The sequence below is a fragment of the Tenrec ecaudatus genome, chromosome 1 (genome assembly GCF_050624435.1).
Source record: "Tenrec ecaudatus isolate mTenEca1 chromosome 1, mTenEca1.hap1, whole genome shotgun sequence".
NCBI lineage: Eukaryota > Metazoa > Chordata > Mammalia > Afrosoricida > Tenrecidae > Tenrec > Tenrec ecaudatus.
Window position 1 is genome coordinate 135713833 of NC_134530.1, and position 21998 is coordinate 135735830.

The window sequence follows — 21998 nt, forward strand, 5'->3', positions numbered from 1 at the left end:
TTGCAGCGACCAGCTGGGCTTGGCTGACTTACAGGTTGCTGCCCAGACTCTCAGCAGTCTCCCTTACTGCCCCTGCACCGTATCCTTTCTGGAAATGCTTCCCAGCCACCCTAAGGGCACTCTTCCACATTCTCCTTTTTGAATGTCTTCAGCATGGAACCCACGTGGTTCTGCGATGTCTACTCTAACCCTCTTCTCAATTTTTTAATAAAGTAGCATTTGTTTGTCTGTCTGTTTTGGGGGCGGGCACTAATGCAAAACTGCTTTCTTGAATATTGTCTACTCTTATACTTTAACCCCGTATCTTCTCTAAGCAAAATTAAATATTCTTTTCTTGCGTGTCTGTGTGTACGCTCAAAAATCACTTGATAGTCAGTTCTGATCAAATCAGGAAGATCCCACTTCTGTCAGGGTAGCACTGTGCTTCCATAGGTTTTCAATGGCTGATGTTTAGTAAGGAGATTGCCGGGCCTTTCGGCTGAGGCACTTTCTGGGTGGACCCAAGTCACCAACTTATCTGTTAGTAATCACATAGGCTAAGTGCTTGTACATCCCAGGGTCTCCTTGTCATCTCAGGTAATACCTATGCTTGTATTTCATATCAACTTCACATGTCGGTTGTCTTTGAGAGAAAAGATATTGTGTAGTTGATGGCCTAACACTGCCCTGTGTTCATGTATGTGCTTAGTACACATTGGCTTACCTAAAAAAAATATTTTAAAATGTTTTATGCACTGATGCTTTGCATGGCTCCTTACTCGCTGTACAAAAAAGGCATTATAATCCTTGACCAAATGCTGGAACTCAGGGCCCCTTCCCACCATCAACAGTGAGCTTTGCTTCATAATTAGCACAGAAAATACAGGTCATTGTGTCCAGCCACAGCGTGCTTTATAAAGTATGAAGTTCTATGCCTTTGCAAGGCAGATATTTTTCTTGTTCATAGAGATTCAAATGACATTATAGGGGGCAATTTAAAAAAATACTTGATAATGTCATGCATAATTAACGAAAGTCCGCATAATATGTTAATAGCAATATTTATCAATTTCATTATTTTCAGACTGCTTTATATCTAAAAACAGAATTTTAATATGAAATTGTGAAATGACCTCTATTTACATACTGGTATTAGTGGTGTTATTGCACATTTTAATGATTTACCAAGACGTAAAATCATCGGAAAAACTTTAAAAATTGAATTATTAATTTCCCTTGGATGTTCATTTGGAAGGGCCTACACAAACTTTCACCTTGCTCTTGGAGGAGGGGGATCCATTTATAGCAAGTCATCTATGCACTCCTGCCAGCTAGCGGTCAGTTTCTGAGGATAGATGATTGGCATTCCCAGGGAGTCTTTGACCTTGCATGCACCGGGCAGCACACACTTCTTTCTAGCTGATTGCCATGCTGACTCCCCGTCGTAACAGGGCCTCATTTGGATTGACAAGATTGCAAAAGTCAAACCTACTTGAAAATGCTTGGTCATTAGTGTCTTCCGATCATCTTCAATCTGCCGAAACTTGGCCTTCAGCCCTTTCATTTGGGTTTCCATTTTTAAAACATACTGAAAATCTCTCTGTGTCCTCAAGTTTAAAACTTCAATAGATTGGGACATGTTCTGAACCTGTTAAACAAAAAACACCAGCTGTGTATTATTGTCAGTTTACCATTAAATGCAATTACTACTGAAGAGCAAAGAAGACATTCACATTAAAAATCCCCAAAATGCTAAATTCATAACTGCCTGTCCTGATTATTCATTTGAAGGAAAATTCTTCACTATGAGCATTCATAATCTTTAGCAGTAGGAAATTGTATTCGATCATAAATGACAGAAAGGATATTCCAATATTAGAAATAATTGAATATAAACAATAATTTAATACATTGTAAAATTAATTGTAAACATAAAATTTATGAAAATAAGATCTTATAAGCTTAGAATGACCAATTTGTCAAAATAAATTGTCTCTATAAGTACTAACTTTGGTTCTTTAAAGCTATTGAATGCTTAGCAATGGTGGATGGTAATGAGGTGCCACCAGAACCAGAAACACTGATTCCAGGGCCATTACTTCATAATGGGTCTAAAGAACTTCCTGGCCTGAAACTGAGAGCAGTGGTGGCAGTGGTGGGACATCTAAATCAAGGACTCCACTGTTTAGGGACCTAACAAATGGCAATTCGGTTGGATGCTTAGTAAAGACATTAGGCTGATAGCGCCATCTACGTCCCATTGCGCCCTGTACTATTGAGAGGCAGCCAGTACTCATGGATGAGCTTTAACTCATGTAGACATGACAATAAAGAAAACTCAGTCAATTTGTGGGGCATAAAAGTACTTGGAACAAAGGGAAAACACACAGTAAGAGGATGTCGCATAAATTGAAAAATGAAATGTCACTAAACCATGACCAAGAATAAGATCGATCCCTGCTATGAATGCCAAAAGTGTGGTCCACAGAGCAAATTGGCATTAACCTGAGAGCTTGTCAAAGCTGCAAACTCCCACCCTTGCCTGAGAATAACAAAGCACTCTAGTGTTCTCCTGCCTATTAAAATTTGCGAATAACAGCTCGCTCTTCAGCTTGCTCTTCATAAAGGGTTTTCCATTAACTAGTGTAAAGTGAGCACAACAAAATTTAAACCCTTTATATAATTTTATTATAATAAATTTATATATAATAAAACCTTTTTATTGTAAATACAATACCAACATGCAATGTGTGTGCCTCTCTCCATAGGGTGTGTAATAGAAAATAGTATATATGAGTAAAGTATATGGAGAAAGTTATAGGATTAAAAGAATATATAGTATGAAGAATGCATATTCCTCTTTTGAAATGTTTGAATGTAATGTTAAAATTTAATGTACAACATTTCAAATATTTATTAATATACATTGCAAAACAAAATAATACATGTTAATGCAGAATATATAAACCTAATACTGGTATTGATGTTGCAGAATAAAATGTAGGAAGAGCCATAGAGAAATAAATTTTACAGAAAGGAGTGTGTGGTAAGTATATGATGTCTATATCAATATGCAACACAATTATATGTTATATATGCATAAACACATACATCAAAACTTAGCCACATCTCCAAATATGGTGATGAGATTTTAGTTGCTTATTTTATTTCATATATTTTTATATCACATTATTTTACAATGAGACTGCATTATTTAGGTAATCAATAAAATGTTACATTAACTAAAAACCTTTTCAGAATTACAAATAAGGAAAATATGAATTTGCCCAGAAACACGTTTCATTTGTAAGCGCACAAAGATTAGGGGGCCAGCCAGTCATTGAATCCTTCAGAAAAGGCCATGAACTCTGCCACGGCCTGCCTCGGTCCCTTCACTTCTCTTGACAGACAAGGTCCCACTGCCCTCCTTGATCTCCTTCGGTGAGTCTTGTGCTAACCATTCTGTTTTCTCGGGATATGTACAGCCTGGTTTGCATTAGAGCTAACTGTGCAAGGTGTGTGTTTGGGGTTGGGAATGAAGAGATTATCCCTTCAGGAGCTCCAAGAGGTTAGAGATGGGTGTTATTTATCTTTCATTTCCAAGTCCTTGTTCTAAAACAAGCACAGAATAAGTGCTCAATAAATATTTTTGGATAAATATTTATATTTATTGAACAACTTTTGGTGTCTAATAGTAGTAATTATAAATTTTTATTTTAAGGAAGGTTATTTTCTAACACATGGCTATAAGATGTTTTTTAAATTTTTTGCTATCATTCCTATGTTCTGAAAGTTTAGTTTTTTAAATGCTCATGCAGCACAAAATTACTGAGATAACATCAAAACATGATACCTATGTGTTGGATACATGCATTGCTTTCAAAATAATTTTATAACTTCACGCATAATTAAGAATGGATAGAGAAAAGTCAATTACATGTGTATTTAAAGTGTCTTACATATTTGAATATAAGCATTCGCCTATGAAGACATGCATCATTTGTATGGCTAACATTCTCCTAGAAATTAGCATGTGCCCATGCATTGTCCAGACTGAGAAATGACAGGCAAGATATTTTGTACAGCTCCAGTGATTCTTTCTTGTTCTCTGTCCCTTGTATGCTTTATTTCTTATCTGAGTAACGCTACTAAGAGAATTTTCAATTTTATTTGTATCATGGGAAAATGTGCTAAAAGGAATTTTGCTGAGATTTAATTGTGACCTGTTATAGTGCAGAATCATGCATAATTTTAAGAGCTACATTTGGGGTAATGATTGGAGACAGGATTGTCTAGTGGGAAAATTTTGGCTCTGGGCTGCCCTTGGTTTCTCCTGCTGGTTCTACCTGAAATTGTTTAGCATCTTAATGATGTGTAGACTCACAGAGCTCCAGTTTTACCCTCACATTCCCTGATGACACGGCGGGCCAGATAGCTGCGTTAGTTCGTGCATAGAGGAGACCTCGCTGCCGTGGCACTCCTTCAGGTCATGTCTGATGCTGTTCTTAATTTCTTCTTTCTATATGTACCCTTGAACCTCGATCCTCTGGAACACGTTTGCTAAAGGGTCTGATATTCTCCTTCATGGAAAATTTATTTGAACTCTTTATTTCATCTAGATTTTGCACAACAAAAGGGCTTCAGCTTTTCCAATATTAAACCCAAAGTTAAACTAATCTACAATCTACTGACTTAGTGGCACTAGATAGTATTTTATGCCCCAAAGCATTTGTTTCATTTTCAACTAATTTAGGGAAGTACCTTGGCTCTCAGGAATAACTAGAAAGGATAAAGTTATGTGAATGACTATTATTATTATTAATTTTATATTGTTATTAGGTGCCATAGAGTGAGTTCCGACTCAGAGTGACACTATGAATAACAGAATGAAACACTACCGGGTCGGACGCCATCCTCAAAATTGTTCTTATATTTGAGCTCATGATTGTAGCCACTGTGATGATCCATCATGGAGAGTAGTGGTTACTGGTTCTCAACTTTCCTAATGCTGCTACTCTGTCATACAGTTTCTCATGTTGTGGTGACCCCAAACCATAAATATATTTGTGTTGCTACTTCATAGTTGTCATTTTGCTACTGTTATATAACATCATGTAAATATCTGATGTGCAGGATATATTTTCATTGTTATAAATTGAACATAATTGAAGCATGGTGATTAATCACAAAAATGATATGTAAGTATATATTGTGAAATATTTATTTCTAATGACAAATAAATGAAGTTTTGCCTTGAAGCAGGGCGTAGCATGGGTAACAGTCTTCGCACCGGGTACTTGTATGTGGGCGTATCTGCATGTGAGCGGACCCGCCTGGAGATGGATAGAGGATCAGTGTCTCGGTTCTTAAATATGTGTTTTCCGATGGTCTTAGGCGACCCCTATGCAAGGGTCGTTCAACCTCTGAAGGGGTCGCGCCCCACAGGTTGAGAACCACTGATGTCGGGGGTCTTTCTCTTTTTCATTGCCAATTCCTTTAGCAAACATGATGTCCTTTTCCAGGTTCTATTTTCTACAGATACAATGGCCAAAGTAGATGAGATTAAGTCTCACCATCCTTGACTCTAAGGAGAATTTTAGCTTCACTTCTTCAAAGGCAGATTTTTTTTGTTATTCTTCTTTTAGCAACCCGTGATATTTTCAGTATTCTTAACCAGAAACATAATTGAAATGTGTTAATTCTTCTTTGGTCGTCCTTATTCAATGTCCAACTTTTACATGCATATGAGGCAATTGAAAAATACCAAGGCTGGGATGAGGTGTACCTTAATCTTGAAAGTAACATCTTTGCTTTTCAACACTTCAAAGAGGTCTTGTGTAGCAGGTTTTCCCAATGCAATGTGTCTATTCATCTCTTGACTACTGTTTCCATGACCAAGGATAATGGATCTCAGCACCATAGAATCCTTGACAACTACAATCTTTTCTGTTTCCCCCGATGCTACATATTGGCCCAGCTGTGAGGATTTTTGTCTTCTAGATATTAACGTGGACCCACACTGAAGGTGGCTATCCTTGACTTTCATTAGCAAGTGTTTCAAGTCCTTGTTTGCAGCATGCAAGGTTGTGTCATCTACATATCGCAGGTTGTTCACAAGACTTCTTCCAGTCCCCAAACCACATACTTCTTCATATAATCCAGCTTCTCTAATTGTTTTGTCAACATGCAGACTATAGAAGTATGGTAAAATGATACAACCCTGATACATGTCACTCCTAATTTTAAACCATTCAGCATTCCCTTCTTCTCTTGGTACAACTGCCTCTTGATCCATGTACAGGTCCTTCGTGAGTACAATGTTATATTCAGAATTCTCCTTTTTCTCAGGGCTATCCACAGTTGGTCATGAAGCACACAGTCAAGCGCCTTTGTATCATTAGTAAAACTCAAGGCAACATCTTTCTGGTATTCTCTGCTTTCAGTCAAAATCCCTCTGACATCAGCAGTATCTCTTGTCCACATCCTCTTCTGAATCTTGCTTGAATCTCTGGCAGCTACTTGTCAGTGTATTGCTGCTATCATCTTTGGATGATCCTCAGCAAAAGTTTACTTGCATGTGATATTATTCTATAATTTGAGCATTCTGTTTGGTCACTTTCTTTGAAATGGGTGCAAATATGGATCTCTTCCAGTTAGTTGGCCAAGAAGCTGTGTTCCATATCTTTTTGGCACAATGAATGCTTCTAGTGCTTCATCAGCCTGTTAAACCATTTCAGTTCATATTCCATCAATTCCTAGAGCCATTTGTTTTCAGCTAATGCTTTCAGTGCAGCTTGGACTTCTTCCTTCAGTACCATTGGTTCTAGTTCATATGCTAGCTCTTGGAATAATTGAAGCAATTTTGGGTATAGTCTTTTTGGTGCTGGTACCATATATACTTGAGTATAAGCTGACCTGAATATCAGCCAAGGCACCTACCATACTCTGTGTATTCTTTTCATTTATTTTGACAATTTCCGTACCATTTAATATTTTGCCCGTAGAATGCCTCATTATTGTAACTTGAGGCAAGATCTTTTTCTTGAGTTCTTTCTGTTTAAGATATACTGTGAATGCTCTTATCTTTCAGTTTTCTAACTCATGGGCTTTGCACCTTTCATTATATTACTTTGTCTCCTTGAAGTGCTCTTTGAAATTTTTTTAACTCTTTGACTTCTGATTTCTTTCATTTGCTTTAGCTACTTTACTATTAAGAGCACATTTGAGAGTCTCTTCTGACATACACACTGATCGACTTTTTTTCTTTTCTGTCTTTTTAATTACCATTTACTTTCTTCATGTATGATGTTCTTGATGACATCCAGCAGCTCACCAGGTCTTCTGTAGTGCTTAATGAATCACATCTGTTCTTGAGATATTTTTTTAACTCAGGAGAGATATATTCAAGGTGGTATTTTGGCTCTCATAGATTTGTGTTAATTTTCCTCAGACTGAAACTGAACTTACATATGGGACATTGATAGTCTATTCCATAGTCAGGCCCCGGCTGAGTTTTAGATGCTGCTTTAGAGCTTCTTCATAGTCTCCTCCCACAGAAGTTATCAATTTGATTTTGTGTATTCCATGTGGAAAAGCCCAAGAGTACAGTCATATTTATATTATTGATAAAGCTATTTTCAGTGAACAAATCATTGGTCTTATAAAATTGTATCCTGCAATCACTGGCTTCATTCCATCTCAAAGACTATATTTTCCAAGGACTCTTCCTCGTTGCTTCCAACTTTTGCAGTCTAACTTTTGCCAATAATTACTGATTGCATGTTGATCAATTTGATTGCATGTTGATCCATTTCACACTTAAGATGGTGGTCGAATTCTTCAATTTCATCCTCACTAGTTTTTTTGGTGGTGCATAAATATGAATATTAGTTGTACTGCATGGATTTCCCTGTATGGGAATAGATATAATCCTATCACAGACAACATCACACTTCAGAATAAATCTTGAAATGTACCTTTCGATTATGAATGCACAGCCAGTCCCTCTCAATCTGTCACTCTGGCCCTAGTAAGGCATCTGATGTTCTGACATTAGTCTACGTCAGCTCACTAATGCCTGGAGCGATGGCCTTCGTGTGTTCCATTTCATTTTTGAAATTTTCCACTTTTCCTAGATTCTTACATTGTAATTCCAAGGTCCAATTATTAATGGATGTTTTCAGCTTCTTTTCACTTTGTTTTGTGCTCCATCAACAAGCAACGGTCTTGAAGGTTTTCACTCCTCTCAACTCTAGCGCGCCCTTGCGGTCGAGTCGACTTTGAGAACGTCGCTCTCTCCAGTAGTATTTGGAGTGCCTTCGGACCTGGAGTTTCATATTCTGGCACTAGCTCTGACAATGTTTTGCTTCAATTAATGAGGTTTCCAGTAACTGACAATGTTTCGATGCTGTCCATAGGGTTTGTGATGGCTAAATCATCAGACACAGAGAAGCTATTCCTTAGTCTGGAAGTTCTGCTAAAACCTACTGAGCAGATGACCCTACTGGGATTTGAAAGAGCGGTGGCAGAGCTTCCAGCATCACAGCAACACACAGGTCACCACAGTCTGACAAACTCACAGGCGCGTGGTAGATAATTATAACTAGCATTTCATCATTGCACAACTATGTTATTAATAATAGTCGTATTAATTTTATTCATTATTATCTAACTATAGTCTCTGTCTAGTACAAGTGACATATGTTCAATCACTAACCTATGTTTGACTATTTGAATCCACCTAGTAGGGCCTTTCATAAGGATTATCAATAACATTTGAAATTCATTTAACAGCAGCAGATTTAGTTTTTGCAATATATGACTAAATCAATCCTTTGGTTAACAGCCAATGAACTACTGGAAGTCCATATTCCTGTTTTCTATCTAACCAGTTGCCATGAATTAATTCTGACTCATGATGACCCCACGTAGTTAGAGTATAACTTTTGAGTGTTTTCAATGGCTGACTTTTCAGATGTGGATACTGCTACCTGGATTTGAAGAGTCAGCTTTGAGTTTGCAATGCAGCATATTTCACCACCCCAGGACAATTGCTGTCTGGTTTCTTGACGATATGTGAAGCTCTAGAGGTGTGCAGGAGACTGTTTAACCTACGTAAAGAATGCGTACTTTACATGTTCCGTCCCCTCCCCCTTTTAGATCAGTGCAGTAAATCAATGCTTCTTACTTCCTTTGGATCACTGTAACTTGGCACACACAGTTTACTATTCCCTTGTTGGCATCATCCTGCCTAACTGTAGATTTTGGCCAATCTAAATTGTGGTGACCTTGATGTTGTTAATACATTTATTTGGATCTTTTAGTTTACTAACGGGTTTTTAGAAATATGTTTTGCTGTGCTAACCTCAAAATCTTCAAACACATTATGCATTGGTTAGGGTGTTTTCCATGGTTGCTTTCAACTGAATTGCATGCTTTTGCTTTAATTCATCCTTAGTTTAATAACTTGTGTTATCAGAGCACTGGAATGCATTCACTTGGGAACATATTTCACATTGGACCTTGAGAGATGATTTTCCCTTTGCTACAATACACAATTCATTTTAATATTTACAATTGTTTTGAAGGAATGTCTGTGTATGTGTTCACATGCATGAGTGGGCACAATCAACACATACACACATGTGGACATGCTGTACTATAGTGAAAAACAAGGCCAGAGTGTCTAAGAACCATCACTGAGGTGGAGAAAAGGTAATTCTGTATGGAATAATAGTGGGATAGAAATTCAATAATCTGAAGGGAAATACAATTTAATAAACTGGAAAAGGACTAAATATTATTACTAACATAATTAATTTCACTAGTAACAAAACTCTACATTTGGATTTTTCCCCATAGAAACAAAGGAAATTAAAATTGGAAAACAATAGTCAGGAAGAAGGAAATTTATTTTATTTCTAACAGCACATTAGCTAGAGTCATCACATTTTAATGAAAAGGACGTATGCTGTTGTCTAAGAGACAGATATTAAATGAGTGAACAGAATGGGCTCTCATCCTAAAAAGAGGCTTAAAAAGAAAGAGCAAATAGGTGATGTTATCTTGGACGGGAAAGGGACTCTAAACAGATGAATCTCTATATTAGAAACATGTAATGAAGGCCTCTTAAACCTTGTAAACTCATTAGATCTCCAAGTAATGCATAAAAGTAATGTAACAATGGATGACAGCTACTGTGACTATCTAGATTAGAAATCGTGTAAATGAAGTGTCTTTATTAATTATTTTAACTGGTTCTCTTAATTTCCTCATACAATTTTCCTACTTAATGCTTTCCTACTTAATTGTGTATAAAGCTTTGTAGAAATGACATTCCATAGAAGTAAACCATTGAATATGATGTCTTCCAAAAACACATACTACTAAATTTATCCTATCATCTTGGATATTAGATCAGTATGCTGGCATTCCTCCATCAATATTGGCAATGTATCTGATTTACTATATCCAAAGTTCAACACAGCAACTCTGAATGGGTGTATTTGAAAAATAATTCATAGAATTTTGTTTTTTTTAACCCCAAAGTAATATAAATAACCTTTGTGAGCTGACTCTTCTCTTTAAAACAGAACAAAGCAAGGGCACTCTGTATTTGATTGTTATGGATCTGGCTTAAGTAGAGTATATATACAGAATGCTATTGAATTAAATTGAAGAGCTTAATGTTCAAAGGAATGACTTAGAGAATGATGATAAATACTTGGAATTATTCATTATCTCTCTTGATAGCTTGCATATAGCAAGCCATTATTTTAACTTCACTGCAAGGTTGTTAATGAGATCCAAAAATATGAGCTCAAAGAGCCAAATGTTAGGCTCAGCATTCTGGATGGCTTTCAGGCATTAGGATAAGATTTCATAAGTTAAATATTTTCCCCATTGAAGAATGGATATTAAAACAGATAGTCGATAGTCTGCAAGAGAATAAAGTGGGAATAACAAGCAATCATATATCACTGAGTGCCACTAAGTCGATTCCAACTCTGAGTGACCTTACAGGACAGAGTACAACTGCCCTTTGTGGTGCTTAGTTGAAAATCATGACAGGAACAGAAAGCCTTGGGTCATCTGGTGGATTCGAAATGTTGACCTTGCAGTTAGCAGTCCAATATGTAACTCACTGTACTGCCAGGACTCCTAAAACGATCGGATACTTAGGATTGTGTGTCAGGAAAAGTAGCACACCCCTTTGAAGGAAATGAGGGAGCTTAGCTGAGAAGAGAAACCAACAAGTATAACAATACAGCAAAAAGAGATGCATGTTTTCTTTACAGGAGTTTCTTTTAAAATGGTAAATGTCATTAGAAATAAGCACAAAGATATCTGGGAAAAAATCGCTACCTTTTCCAGAAGTTGGCGAAGCTGCCTGCTTTTGGCATCGCGAGAGCAAAGGTTCTGTTCTGGAGCAACCACGGTGCAAATGCATCGTCCATCTGGATCCTGTGCCGAACTGTACACCTGCCACCCCTCCTTGGGGCTAATCTGAGTCTGACGAAAAACACACAAACCACAGGTCACCATTAGATACATGTGTTGATTTATAGCTCTTAAAACAAATATCTTTCCTGACAGTTTGTCTTTTTACTCTTTAATATTAAAAGAGAGCATTTAATCAATATACATACCAGCATAGTTACATTCAGTTACACTTTCTTATCATTATCCCTAAGAATATTTCTCTCATATTTTAAAGCCCTATATCACATCTTTCTAGTGGTTTTTAACACAACTTTCTAATGGTTTGGGGTCAGATTTTGTACTGTTAATACAACTTTAGAAGCATCATATAACTGCTCCACCACACTGAACCAGTCTTTTTACAAAATATCTATTAGCTATTCCATGTCAACAGTAGGGATTAACTAGTAGGTTTTTCTTTTCAGATTACTACTTATGGATGATTTTTTCAAGCAATGCCTGGTTGGTTTCAAGAAGTTTCCCCTGTATTGAAGGACCAATTATTTATAAAGTGGTAAAGACATTATATGAAGATGGAGGATAAAAATAATTCGATCAACACTGGTTTGCAAAGGCTGCAGGTCCACAGAAGAACTAAAGAGAATCTTTTAGCCTAGTCTGACAAACTGCTCTTCCCAAATTACCACTGGGCACATATCACACTACCTCCTAGAATACTAGCTCAGGGTGGCATTCATGTTCCAGTGCAATCTGACTCCTCTATTTTGTTACTAGCTGTGTAGTGACAGGAGATTATGTAATTGCTACACTAGTCTTATCACCTATACTTTCCTACGGGGACCTTCTTTCCAGGTACACTGGTCTATGTGTGTCTTGCAAACACACCTCATTCATTCAGATCTTTGTAGGGCACTCATTTTAGATTTCTCACTTTATTCTGTCCCTCATAAACCATTAATTTTACCCAGATTTTGTCAAATTCTCCCTGATTTGAAGAATTCCCCGTACCATTATTTTGGCACTCAAAGTGCATTGTCTCCTTGTTTTATTATATATCTCAGACCAACAATTAGTGCATGCCAAGGTAGTCAAAATCTTGGATGTTTCTTACCTGTCATATTGTTACCTGAAAACTGGACTTAGGCCCTGGAGCAGCACAGTCAATAAGCATTCCCAAGGTAGAGTAGAAAAGAGGGTTTATTTTGAGGTGATAACAATGGGGAATCTGCCAGAGTATAAATTAGCTCACACCAGTTATGTTTTTATAAAAGCCGAAAATCACATCTACCATCTCATTTCTAAGGATGAGTATTTCTCAAGTAAATTTGCTTAATTAGGTCCAAATGTGTGACGCATTTGGCTGCTAACCACAAGCTGCGCTGCAGGAGAAAAGTGAGGCGGTCTGTTCCAGTAAAGATTTACAGTCTCTGAAAGGCATGGGTTGTTCACTCTGTCCTTTCGGGCTGTTGTGAGTCAATTAATCCACAGTAGTAAAAGTAGCATGATTTTGGGGCTGTTATCTAGGAAATGTTCTGTTGCAACTATAAATTTTATCTGTAATCAAGGGAGAGTCAGGTTTTCAAAGCTGACCCCTTTTGGAATATTACCTGTTAGCATCCTCAGTTCTTGGACATGAGGTTTTCTATTCTTAATATATTTTATAGACAGCGACGCCAATATCAAGTGTATTATACACATTGTACAGATATGCATCCTTCATGTTCAATTGCCATCAGCAAAGTCCAAAGTTCGAAGCCATCATGACACTTGGAGAAAGAAAGAGGAGGCGTTCTACTCCTGTCAACTCAGAAACTCACAGGGACAGCTCCACCTCACCCTATAGACTCCATGACAGTAGTTTTCATTTTTTTTTTTTTTTGGTCTGAAACTTTTTCAGGAAGCTTGGCACAAATACTTTCATTGTATGAACAGAAGTTATGTGGATACCACAAAGATTTTGAGTCATTAGGATCCTAGAGGACACAGCAGAATTACTCCCTGTGGGTTTCCTAGAATGTAACTCTTTATTGGTGTAGAAATCTCCCTCGGTGTGCCTGGGGGTTCGAACTGCTGAATGTGTGGTTAGCAGCCAAACCAGTAAAGAAGCTACTCCCTAGGCTGAAAAATGCAGCCTAGCTCAAGATCAGGATCCTTCCCAGAGCAGTCCGTGTCCATTGACTTACTGGAATAAAGGCCTGGCTGTCTTTCCCCAACGTGAACATGCAGTCGAGTCATCCCGCTCCAGCACTTCCACTGAGGGTGGCTGAGGTTTTAGCCACGGTGGCTTCACATGAGAGCCAAAGTCTTCCTTTTTCCAATCTTATTCTCGTCTACTCTCCTCACGGGTATTGACATGGCCATCCCCTATAAAACCCTTCCAAAATCTGCATGCGAGTCTCAGTTGCAATGCTTACAACCTGGAGAAGCTGATTTGTAGCAAAGATATGAGATAATCCCATACTGCTGATCCATTGTTTGGAATGTAATTTATATTTGACACCTTTGTCACCTCAAGGAATTCAATTAAACTCAAAGGAACGTTCCAGAGACAGACTGCTATTCTTCTAGAGCAACCAGTTCATGACACCACCCTGTTTTTAACCTCCAGATAAAATTCCCCTGTTTTTTTTTCTCAGAATTTCATTTTCTCCTTTAAGCTTCATTAAAAATTTGTCTTCCTCTATAAAAGCCCCTTGACTTTCCTCCTGCCCCCCTACCATGCTCCGTCCCCACCTGGGCTACAGCTATACCTCTTCTCTACGCAACTTTACCCTTGATCATTCCCCACCAGGCCTGCCACTCCCCCCTCGCTACCATTTTGGGTCCCATGTTGTTCCCTTATCCCTGTGTTTGTTAACACCACTTCCTTATCCCCCTAGCCCCCCCACCGCAAGTCCCCCAGGAACTGTCAGTCCCATTGTTTTTCCTCCAGATAGTTCATCCAGCCTGTCCTAGACAAAGACATGTACATGCAAATATATATATGAGGATGGGGAAAGAGATCTATGTGTCTATATTTATAGGTTTAGTATTAAGGTGGTGGAAGGACCTTGGGCCTCTACTCAAGCACTCCCTCAATGCATGAATACTATCTTTTATTAAATTTGCACTCTATGATGCTCACTCTCCCGACACAACTACTGAAACCAAAGTGGGTGAACAAGTAAATGTGGAGAAGAAAGCTGATGGTGCCCGGCTATCAAAAGAGATAGTGACTGGGGTCTTAAAGGCTTGAAGATAACCAAGTGGCCATCTAGCTCAGAAGCAACAAAGCCCACATGGAAGAACACACCAACCTGCGTGATCGTGTGGTCCCGAAGGGATCAGTTATCAGGCATCAAATAACAAAAAATCATTTCATTGGCTGCATACCTCCATGATATGATTGCTGAAGACAAACGGGTGCATAAGAAAATGTGGTGAAGAAAACTGATGGTGCCAGGCTATCAAAAGAGATAGTGTCTGGAGTCTTAAAGGCTTGAAGGTGAACAAGCGGCCATCTAGCTCAGAAGAAATAAAGCCCACATGGAAGAAGCACATCAGCCGGTGCGATCACGTGGTGCCAAAGGGACCAGGTATAAGGCATCATGTATATATATATATATATATATATATATATATATATATATATATATATATATATATATATATATATATACCATAGTGAATGAAGGGGAAGTGCAGAGTGGAGACGAGAAGCCCAAATGTTGACCACTGGAGATCCCCTGATAGAGGGGTTTAGGAGAGGAGATGGGCCAGTCAGGGTGCAAGGTAGTACCGACGAAGAGCACAGCTTTCCCCCAGATCCTGGATGCTTCCTTCCCCCAACTACCATGATCCGAATTCTACCTTGCAGGGCTGGATAGGGCAGAGGTTGTACACTGGTACATATGAGGGCTGGAGGCACAGGGAATCCAGGGTGGACGATACCTTCAGGACCAGGGAGGTGGGGGGTGAGGATGGGAGAGTGGAGGGTGAGTGGGTTGGAAAGGGGGAACTGATTACAAGGATCCACATGTGACCTCCTCCCTGGGAGGTGGACGGCAGAGAATGGGGAGGAAGGAGACTCCGGATAGGGCAAGATATGACAAAATAACAATCTATGAATTTTCAAGGGCTCATAAGGGATCGGGGAGCGGGGAGGGAGGGGAAAAAAAGAGGACCTGATGCAGAGGGCTTAAGTGGAAAGCAAATGCTTTGAGAGTGATTAGGGCAAAGAATGTACAGATGTGCTTTATACAATTGATGTATGTATATGTATGGATTGTGATAAGGGTTGTATGAGCCCCTAATAAAATGTTTTTTTAAAAAGTCTTCCAGAAGAAAATTTAGGCATATACAAATGTATCTGTGAATATAATTTTACTGTTTCCCTCCTAAGTAGATATAGCATGAAACTTCTCATTTGAATTGCAGAATGCTATTGGTAGGACTCCAGAATATTTAGGATTGGATTAAAAGGACCCTATTGGTGGAGTAAGGAGGTCTGGTTGCGTAGTTTATTGCTTACCTGCCAACTGCTCCACAGAAAAAGGCAGATTGTCTGCTCCCATAGAAATTTACAGTCTGGTAAGCCAAAAGAGACAGATCTGCTGTGTCCTAGAGTCACTATGAGTGGAATCAACTCAGTGACAGCGGGTGGCTAAATGCTGCATTATTTACAGAAAGATTAGCAGGTCAAACCTAACAACCACTCTACCGGAGAAAGATGCAACTGTCTGATTCTGTAAAGATCACGTTCTAGAAGACTCTATGTGGACAATCTACCACAGAGTCAACCTCATGAACATGCTTGTGTTTTTAATTAACAATCGGGATCCTTCTTTAATCCATACAATAGAGTAAAGACTTTTCAGGGGATTGTAAGTAACAAGCAAACAAACAAAACATCTGTAAGTCATTACAGTCTTGTTAAAAATTAACAAGGAATTTTGATGAATAATCGGGTATTTAGGAAAGATATTTACTCAATATACTTGCACTTAGTTTGAGTTCCAGTTTGTTTGGTTTTGCGTGAGTTTAGTTATGTGAAGCTCTCTACATTTATATAAGGCTATGCTTTCTATAGCTGATTGATAGAAGAAATTATTCATCTAAATTCCTTGTCAATTTTCCAAAATATTGTAGAGGCAGAATGTGACTACAATTTTCAACGTCTCTTATTGTAAGGTGATGATGAGTTGGTTGCAACTATGTACAGCATAAAAAATTACTGCCCAGACCTACATCGCCATCACAATTATTGCCCCGCTTCAGCCCATTGTTGCAACCACGGTGTCGGCCATTGTAATTGAGGTATTCATCTTTTTCACTAACCCTCTGCTTTGGCAGACAGTGTCCTTAGGAACTGGCTCCTCTTCACATGTCCGAAGAAGTCCAAGAAGCATTATGGATATGTTTCATCCAAGACAAACTGTTCACTTTCCTGATAATTCAAGGTACATTTAATATGCCCTAATTCAGAGACATCAATTCTTCTTTTGTCTTCCTTGTTCGTTGTCTAGCTTTCTTATGTGTACAGGACTATTGAAAATGTGAAGGTCTGGCTTAAGCACACCTTATCCCCAAAGTGACCTCTTTGCTGTTCAACACCATAAGGAAGTGTTCCACAGCAGATTTGCCCAGTGCAATACACTAATTTTCACTCATGATTCCCTGAGGTTTATTATGGATCCAAGTAACATAAAACCCTTTATAACTTCAATATTTTCTCTAGTTGTCATGATCTTGCCTATTTGCCCAGTTGTGAAGATATTTATTTGCTTTATTTTGAGTGGAAATCCATACTGAAAGATACAATCTGTGATCATCATCAGTAAGCACTTCAAATACTCTTCGCTTTAAGCACAAAAAATGGAGTCATCTGCATATTGCAAGTTGTTAATGATATTTCCTCCAGTCTTAATATCACATTATTCTTCATATGGTCTAGTATATTCTTCTTCTTTTAAAAAAGTCATTTTATTGGGGCTTGTACAACTCTTATCACAATCCATCCATCCATCCATCCATCCATCCATCCATCCATCCATCCATCCATCCATCCATCCACCCATCCATCCATTGTGACAAGCACATTTGTACATTTGCTGCCGTCATCATTTTCAAAAATATTTCTTTCTATTTGAGCCCTTGATATCATCTCCTCACTTTTCTCCTTCCTCCCCCACTCTCCCTCCTTCATGAACCCTTGATAATTTATAAACTATTATTATTTGTTCATATCTTACACTAACCAATGTCTCCGCTCACTCACTTTTCTGTGGTCCATCCCCCAGGGAGGGGGTTACATGTAGATCCTTGTGATTGGTTCTCCCTGTCTCCCTCTACCTTTCCCTCCACCCTCCTGGTATCACTATTCTCATTATTGGTCATGAAGAATTTTTCTGTCCTAGATTCTCTGTGTTTTGAGTTCTTATCTGTACCGGTGTACAATCTCTGGTCTAGCCAGATTTTTACATAGATAGTAGATTGCGGGGTGGGGCGGGAGGAAGCATTAAAGAACTACAAGAAAGTTGTATGTTTTATCAGAGGAATACTGCACCCTGACTGGTTTCTCTTCCTTATGACCCTTCTGTAAGGGGATGTCCAATTGTCTACAGATGGGCTTTGGGTCTCCACTCTGCACACCCCCCCATCCACATTGACATGATTTTTGGTTCTGGGTCTTTGATGCCTGATACCTGATCCCATTGACACCTCATGATCACACAGGCTGGTGCGCTTTTTCCCATGTGGGCTTTGTTGTTTCTCAGTTAAATGGATTCTTCTTTACCTTCAAGCCTTTAAGACCCCAGACGATGTATCTTTTGATAGCCAGACACCATCAGCTTTGTTCACCACATTTGCTTATGCACCTCTTTGTCTTTAGCTGTGTGTCGGGAAGGTGAGCATCATGAAATGCCAGGTTATTAGAACTAAGTGTTCTTGCCTTGTGGGAGTACTTGAGTTAGGCCCAATATCCATCTGCTACCTTAATTTTTAACATATAGACATGAGTACATAGATCTATTCTCTAATTATACATAAATATATTTACATATGTACATGCCTGTATTATATTTCTATAAAGGCCCTTTGCCTCCTTGTTCTTTCCTCTATTTCCTTTTACATTCCTCTTGTCCCACCATCATGTTCGGCCTTCATTCAAGTTTAGTAATTTCTTGCTGCTACATTGCCCTTGATTAAGCTGCTACATTGCCCTTGATTAATGGATCAGGCATCATGTGCCCTTCTCTCCATTGATTTTAGTTCACTTGCTTTTCCCTTGTCCCTGGGTTGGTTCCCACCCCCACCCCTATCCTTTCTCCCACCTGCCCGTCTCCAGTATCTCCCCTGGAACAATGGGTCCCATTCTTTTCATCTCCGAATTGTTTATCCTGCCTTCCTTATCTAGATAGACATTGATAACTGCAAAGACCAGGTACAGTCAAACAAAACAACAGAGGAAGTCGAGACCAACAAAACAAGAAAAGCAACAAAATGACAACAAAAAGAAAATCACTGACAAAATAGAAAAGTCTCTGAATAGTTCAAGGTATGGTTTTTGGCCTTTATGAGTGTTTTATAGTTGAGCCTGATGGGGAACCACACTCTATCTCCAAAGTCTATTTTTGGTATTCTTCAGGGATTTCTTCACTTTGTGTCCCTTACTGTTCTGTTGTGTGCCTTTAGTGTTTCACCCCAGTGTGATGGGGTCAGATTTTGCACAATTTCCACACTGTGTCTCCAGTGTTGTCTCCATAGTGCAATGGTTTAGGGAGGCACATCATGTCTGGTGGTGGGGCCGGCTTTATGGGCCTCTCTGTGCATTGTCTGCTCTGAGCAGGAATATCATCCTCGGGGCTTGGTAGGCCAGGATATGTTCCCTTCCCTTTCCATCCCTCTTCGTTTCTCCTGTGTGCTCTAATCAGATGTGCCCCTTTCCCTAAGCGGTAGCTTCAGTGCTGTCCTCTGAAATGCAAATTTGGAGGGCAGGGGGAGGGGTGGAAGGAGGGGAGAGTCTAATATTTTCTTCACACAATTTGTGTATCATACAGAGCATCCAGATTGAATAAAACAGAGAAAGCATACCACTCTGATATGCACATTTTCTGATTTTGGATGCATTGCCCACCACCCCCAGTTTTGCTCAAATGATTACCTCTTGGTATATGTAGCATATCTACAAAATTAAGTGCCCTGGAATTCTCATTTTCATAGTTTTTCATAATTTTCTACTATCCACACCATTGGCTGCTTTTGCAGTCAATAAAAGACAGGCAAACATCTTTGAGGAACTCTTTGCTTTCAGACAAATTCCATGGAAATTTGTCACGCTAGTGTCTACAACAGTGCCTGGGAATCCAGGAGGCATCTGATGAATGTTTAATACATGAAAGAATCAATAACTACAATAACTTCATAGTATCTGATAATCTTCTGAATGAGTCTGTCTCCAGATTATTCTCAAATTTTTTATTATGGATAATGAAATACCTCTTTCCTTTTTAGAATGATACAATAACTAAAATGATGGTAGCATTATTGATTATGTTAATATTAACATATATATCTTATTACATACCAATTACTTGTATTAGTATTTTAGACTTAGAATCACATTTAACCTCATAACAACCATTAGACATGGGATCTATTACCATACCGATGTACACATGAGAAGATGAAATTAATCAATATGTCTGAAGATATGCATCTTATAAGAGGGGGGAATGAGAATTGAGACCAGGTATTATGCTCTAGAAAGGAGCACTGGTGGATATAGGGGTTAAATGTGGGACTGAAAACTATGAGGTCACTTGTTCAAATACATGAGTCATTCTGTCAGAGAAAGATGTAGCTTTTTGAGTCCATAATGATCTCCAGTCTCAGAAACCTTATATATATCAGTTGGAATCCATTTAATGACAGTGTGTTTAGTTTTGGTGTATATTCTAGAACAATACAGTCCAATTGAAATATAATGAGAGTCACATATGTAATTTAAAATTTCCCAGTAGACCATTTTGAAATTAAGTGAAATGAGAGAAGCAAAATTAATTGCAATGTTATGCTGTTATGTTTTATTTATCATACTATATCCAAAGTATTATCATTTCAGTGTATGTGGTCAATGTGAAAATTATGAGATATTTTACATTATGTTTTATTTAATTTTGAATATCTAAAGCTACAATCCAGGGAACATTTTCCTTTTTGGTATATCCCTGCTTGGATAATCTATATCTCAAGTGCTTGAGAGCCAAAATCCATATACAGTGGCTACAGTAATAGGATACTGTACTTCTATATAATCATTTCTGAAGCTTAATCATAAGGATATAACCAAATTCTACCCAACATATACTACATAAAGAATGCAACTATTGTAAATCTGAGTTTATTTTTCATTGATGAGCTTCCTTCTGATGAAGCTTTGCGCTACAGTCTGAATCTGAAAAAAAAATATCCTTCCCTTCTAGAATTTCTAGGATGAATCAGATAGGGGAGTGTTTCCTGTATAGTGAGTAGAAAGAAAATATTAAATTAGAATCTAATGGGGGGGGGTGAAGTAGCTAATTAATCAGGCTGTACAGACTACTCTAAGAAATGATTAGAGAAAAGCTCAAGCTCAGTGGGTGAGATGAGCTTAGTGATGGGAAGATGGATGAAACCCAGCACAGAGCCTCTTGAAAAAAATTTTCTTTCGTTAGAATGGTCTCTTTACCTATAAAGAAGATGGAGTGTTTCCCTGGATTAGGGACACATTTTTAAGGGTCTGAAGCAAGTACGCTTCTCTCACTAGTTACACTCTGTGGGCACTTAGCTCTTCAAAATCCTTAGCAAAAACAGATATTATCTCATTCATTTTATCCTATATCCCAGTTCATCATGTACCTTAAAATGATACACAGGTCTCTTTTAATTTTAAAGTTTTTAAGTATAATGGATACAGATAGCTGACTGGAATTCAATGACAACACTGAACAAATATTGAGAAGCTATACATTTCACCCCTTTCCTCACTAACCAGTATGATTAGATTCCAAAAAACAAGTAATGATTCTAAAATTAACATTATGAAGACACGCAGAATGACCACATTAGATCACAAAATGAAGAATGATTATGTTGTTACATAACTGCCAATTTACATAATTATATAGCAGCCTAACCACTGAGAATCATGTCCCAGCCACGTTGAAGCAAAATTTTAACTATTACAAGCAGTATCACTCATGTCTTTTTCCTGAGCTTTCATTACTCTGGAAAATAGTCAGGTAGCAGATTTTTTTTATTGTCATTCTCACTGCTGTGGAGTTGGTGCCAACTATAGGACAGGGTAGAACTGCCCTGTAGGTTTCTGAGACTCCAAATTTTTCCTGGAGGAGAAACAGGGAGTTTCAAACTGCTGACCTCAGTTAACAGCCCAATGCACAACCACTGTGCCATAGTGACAACATGGTGGATAACAACAAGGTCTGTAAGGGAGGAGAGGTTGGGTCCACTCAAGACACCCATAAAGATGCCAGGGTCCTATCAAAAAGATATAGCGTCTGGGATCTTAAAGGCTTGAAGGCAAATGAGCGGCCATC

General features: G+C 38.4%; 1 protein-coding gene across 2 annotated transcripts in view; it reads right to left on the reverse strand.

The window, feature by feature from the left end:
- OLFM3 (olfactomedin 3) overlaps positions 1–21998 on the reverse strand; it is a 61346-nt gene that overhangs the window by 24054 nt on the left and 15294 nt on the right. For both annotated transcript variants that reach the window (XM_075540275.1, XM_075540274.1), the window contains 2 exons: positions 11344–11490; positions 1472–1627 (listed from right to left, as the gene is read on the reverse strand). In XM_075540275.1, coding sequence (XP_075396390.1) covers positions 1472–1627; positions 11344–11490 — 303 coding nt within the window. The remainder of the gene's footprint in view (positions 1–1471; positions 1628–11343; positions 11491–21998) is intronic.